Source organism: Populus euphratica, unplaced genomic scaffold, assembly GCF_000495115.2.
Source record: "Populus euphratica unplaced genomic scaffold, PopEup_1.0 scaffold75.1, whole genome shotgun sequence".
Lineage (NCBI taxonomy): Eukaryota > Viridiplantae > Streptophyta > Magnoliopsida > Malpighiales > Salicaceae > Populus > Populus euphratica.
Genome location: NW_011499866.1, coordinates 1,899,014 through 1,902,092, shown reverse-complemented (window position 1 = coordinate 1,902,092; position 3,079 = coordinate 1,899,014). Strand labels below are relative to the sequence as shown.

Below are 3,079 nucleotides of genomic sequence, written 5' to 3'. Positions count from 1 at the left end.
CGGTGGCGCTTTTGGCTGGGATGGGAAAATTTATTATGTGGAATTTATTGAAGAGAAAAAAAAAGAAGGAAAGAACAGAGACAATGAAAAAACATTTCTCCAAACAAGAGAAGCTTCCTCATAAATTTGATGGAGATACGCACACATGACTGACTGTCATGGATCGTCTTTCACGCCGAACAGCTTTTCTTGTTTTTATTTGTGCTGTTTCTTTTGTGGACAAATAATGTCTTGGAACAAGTCAACCTAATTAATCCTTGTCAAAACTACGAATACTTCCATTTTCTCTCTCCTAGCTAGGAGACATTTGTTTTTGCGTTTTTTAAATTAATTTTTTAGATAATTTTGAGATGTTAATATTAAAAATAAATTTAAAAAAATATTATTTTAATATATTTTTAAAATCACTAGCACAACATTACTAAATATTAGCCGGAAGACGTTCATCTCTGCCTGCTCGATGCCTTTCAAAGCAGCGATTTGCAAGAATCTCTCTCGAATTCCTAATTCTTTAGCAAAAATGGTCTGGTCCTACAACTTTCTCTTCTCTTCTTTTTCCTTTTTTTCATGATATTACATGGATCCCAAATAAGCCCTTACTCAGCACCTCAACAACTCGACAAACCATGTGACTCAACTCAAAAATAATTACACACATGACCATCTTGATCATGCCTTTTGTTTTTTTTCTTTTCTCTTTTCTCTTTTGAAACAATCTGAATCAGGTAAGAAAAGAATAAAAGGGTAGAATTATAGTGCGCAGTTAGAAAGGTATAATCATATATACCACAGCCACAGTCAGCTAGGTTTCCAGAAAAACAAAATTAAAAAATGGCAGACATCTTGATTAAGCAAATATAATGGATGACAATGCCATCCCATCTAAGAACTCTTATACTATATATTACTTGCAGTATTATCACACACACATATATAATTAACTACTGCCGTCATCATAATACTCTTCTGTCTTTTGGAGCTATAGAATGTTTATTTGTAGGGTAATTCTGCTATACACTAGTGTTTGACAAGTGCCATTGTGGGTCGGACGATGATCTAATGGAAAAATTCCAGAGGTCGATTTCACTGTTATAATCTTGAGTTTCGTGGTAAGATCTGTTTGATGGAAACGAAAATGATGATCGTAGGGTTGGGAACTGGAGATCATGATGAAGATCAGTAGGGGTACAATAAGTCATGGTGGGGTCATTGGGGAAGCACGCTGATTGCCTAGAGGTTTCAGCCTGGCCATTGATTTGAGAAGCAACTAGACTATCAAGGGCAACCCAGTTGTTGAGGCCAGAGTCTAAGGGGTAACTCACCTGGTTAGTTATTGAACCTTCATTTTCTGTGATCATGGATTGGTAAAAGTTTAGGCTACTGGTAGAGTTTGGACTCTCTAAGCTTGGAAGTTCCATGAATCTATTATCATGGTGGACATGGTTGGTTGCTGTGTCAATAGGCCAAAGATATCTAGCACTGTTATCTGCTTCATTTTCTTCTTTGCAAGTACTTCCCATGTAATGAAGCATTTGATCTAGAGAGCCTTCATTGCAAGAACTTAACGTCTGGTTCCTGGTATCTGCAGTTATGGGTGAAGAACTCATAGCTCTGTCTAGGGTTTTGTTGAGATTTTTCTTCTTGAAGATACGGCAAACCACCCAGCCATCTTCCTGTGCTGCCTCTCCGACAACATTGGAGACCTTGACATAAATAAAACATTTTACTTATATGATCGTGTATAATGCAAACATGACCACTGACCCATGGTTGAAGGAGGCTTACAGTGGTTTCACTGGGATTATCGTCCAGCCTATATTCATGCATAATCCAATCGGATTTTTGTCCATGTGGGGCTCGGCCTTTGTAGAATACAAGAGTCTTCCTCATTCCAACCCGCTTGCCAGTGCCGTATATCACCTTGTCACGGCCAGTAGCCTTCCAAAATCCCGCAGCAGTTGCTCGATTGGTGCGCGTACCGGCTGGATATTTCTTGTCCTTGTGGCTAAAGAAGTACCAATCGTTTTGTGGGGCGGTTCCTATTTTGCATCTCTCTGCAGAAAACCGAATCGTCATTAACACCACTTAATTCGGCACACATCTAATACAATCATTTGAAGAGGAAATAAAAAACTATAGTTCTGGAAGAAGAGAAAAGGTATAAGATTTCTATTACGAATTGAACAAATTAGAAAGAAATCATGAGGAAGATATAGAAAAACGTCTAGGCACCCTGTATATCCCATGGTTCGAGCTTATTAAGATCAACGTCTCGGATCACTTCTAAGTCAATCTTCTCATACGAGACCTTCTTCCTCAAGTAGTAATCCAAGAGCTCTTCTTCTGTGGGGTGAAATCGAAAGCCAGGAGGGACCTGAGATTGCCCATTCACAGATATACTCATGTTTTCTGTCATTAATGAGGGAGTGAGGAAGAGAGGTGAGGACAAAATTTATGAATGGGGAAAGTCTTGAGTAACTGAAATATTGGTGGTGTACCAAAATGAGTATGTACATTGGACTATATATATATGTGCGGTAGGACATAAACGGCCAAAAATACATGAGAAAGGTGGTGACTGTGGCGTTGGTCTTCAAGTGGGGTTCCATTCTACTGTGCGTCTGATAAGAGCGACCGACCTACATTGATGGTGACAGGGAATTTTTTTTGGAAATTCAAAGTGGGTCCACGAGTAGGGTATCAGTTTAGGTCCCACTTGACGTTGGGGGCAGCTAGACTACAGAGGGAACGCCCCCATCGCAGCTCTGACACTCGACCTTAACATCTCCATGGACAAGCACCTCTCTCAAACAACCACAGACCTCTCTCCTCTCTCTTTCTACATGTACAACCATCACGACGAGAAAAAGATGGTGGGTGGGTCTCTCTCTCTCCCCCTTTGTTTTGTTTGTGCAACCACCACAACGAGAAAGAAATGATGGGTTCGTCGATGCGTTTTCGTGGCCCCGATGAAGTTCAAAAAGACAAAACAAAATACGTTCATACTATTACAGGAGGAGTGGACACTAGCGGCCTACGCAATACATAATAATGGAAAACCCCGCGATTATTTTTGTCA

At 39.9% G+C, this 3,079-nt stretch overlaps 1 protein-coding gene across 1 annotated transcript; it reads right to left on the bottom strand.

The window, feature by feature from the left end:
- Positions 1-732: 732 nt before the first annotated feature.
- Positions 733-2,492, bottom strand: LOC105126257 (NAC domain-containing protein 43). The gene is made up of 3 exons (XM_011027079.1): positions 2,233-2,492; positions 1,786-2,054; positions 733-1,703 (listed from the first exon to the last, which is right to left on the bottom strand). The coding sequence occupies exons 1-3, from the start codon at positions 2,414-2,416 to the stop codon at positions 1,011-1,013; spliced, it is 1,146 nt and encodes a 381-aa protein (XP_011025381.1). The 5' UTR covers positions 2,417-2,492; the 3' UTR covers positions 733-1,010.
- Positions 2,493-3,079: the final 587 nt, after the last annotated feature.

Coding starts and splice junctions, on each gene's coding strand:
- LOC105126257 (XM_011027079.1), bottom strand. CDS start 2,416: ATGACAGAAAACATGAGTATATCTGTGAATGGGCAATCTCAGGTCCCT. Junction 2,055..2,232: donor CGAACCATGGGATATACAGG/GTGCCTAGACGT, acceptor GGTTTTCTGCAG/AGAGATGCAAAATAGGAACC. Junction 1,704..1,785: donor ATAATCCCAGTGAAACCACT/GTAAGCCTCCTT, acceptor ATTTATGTCAAG/GTCTCCAATGTTGTCGGAGA.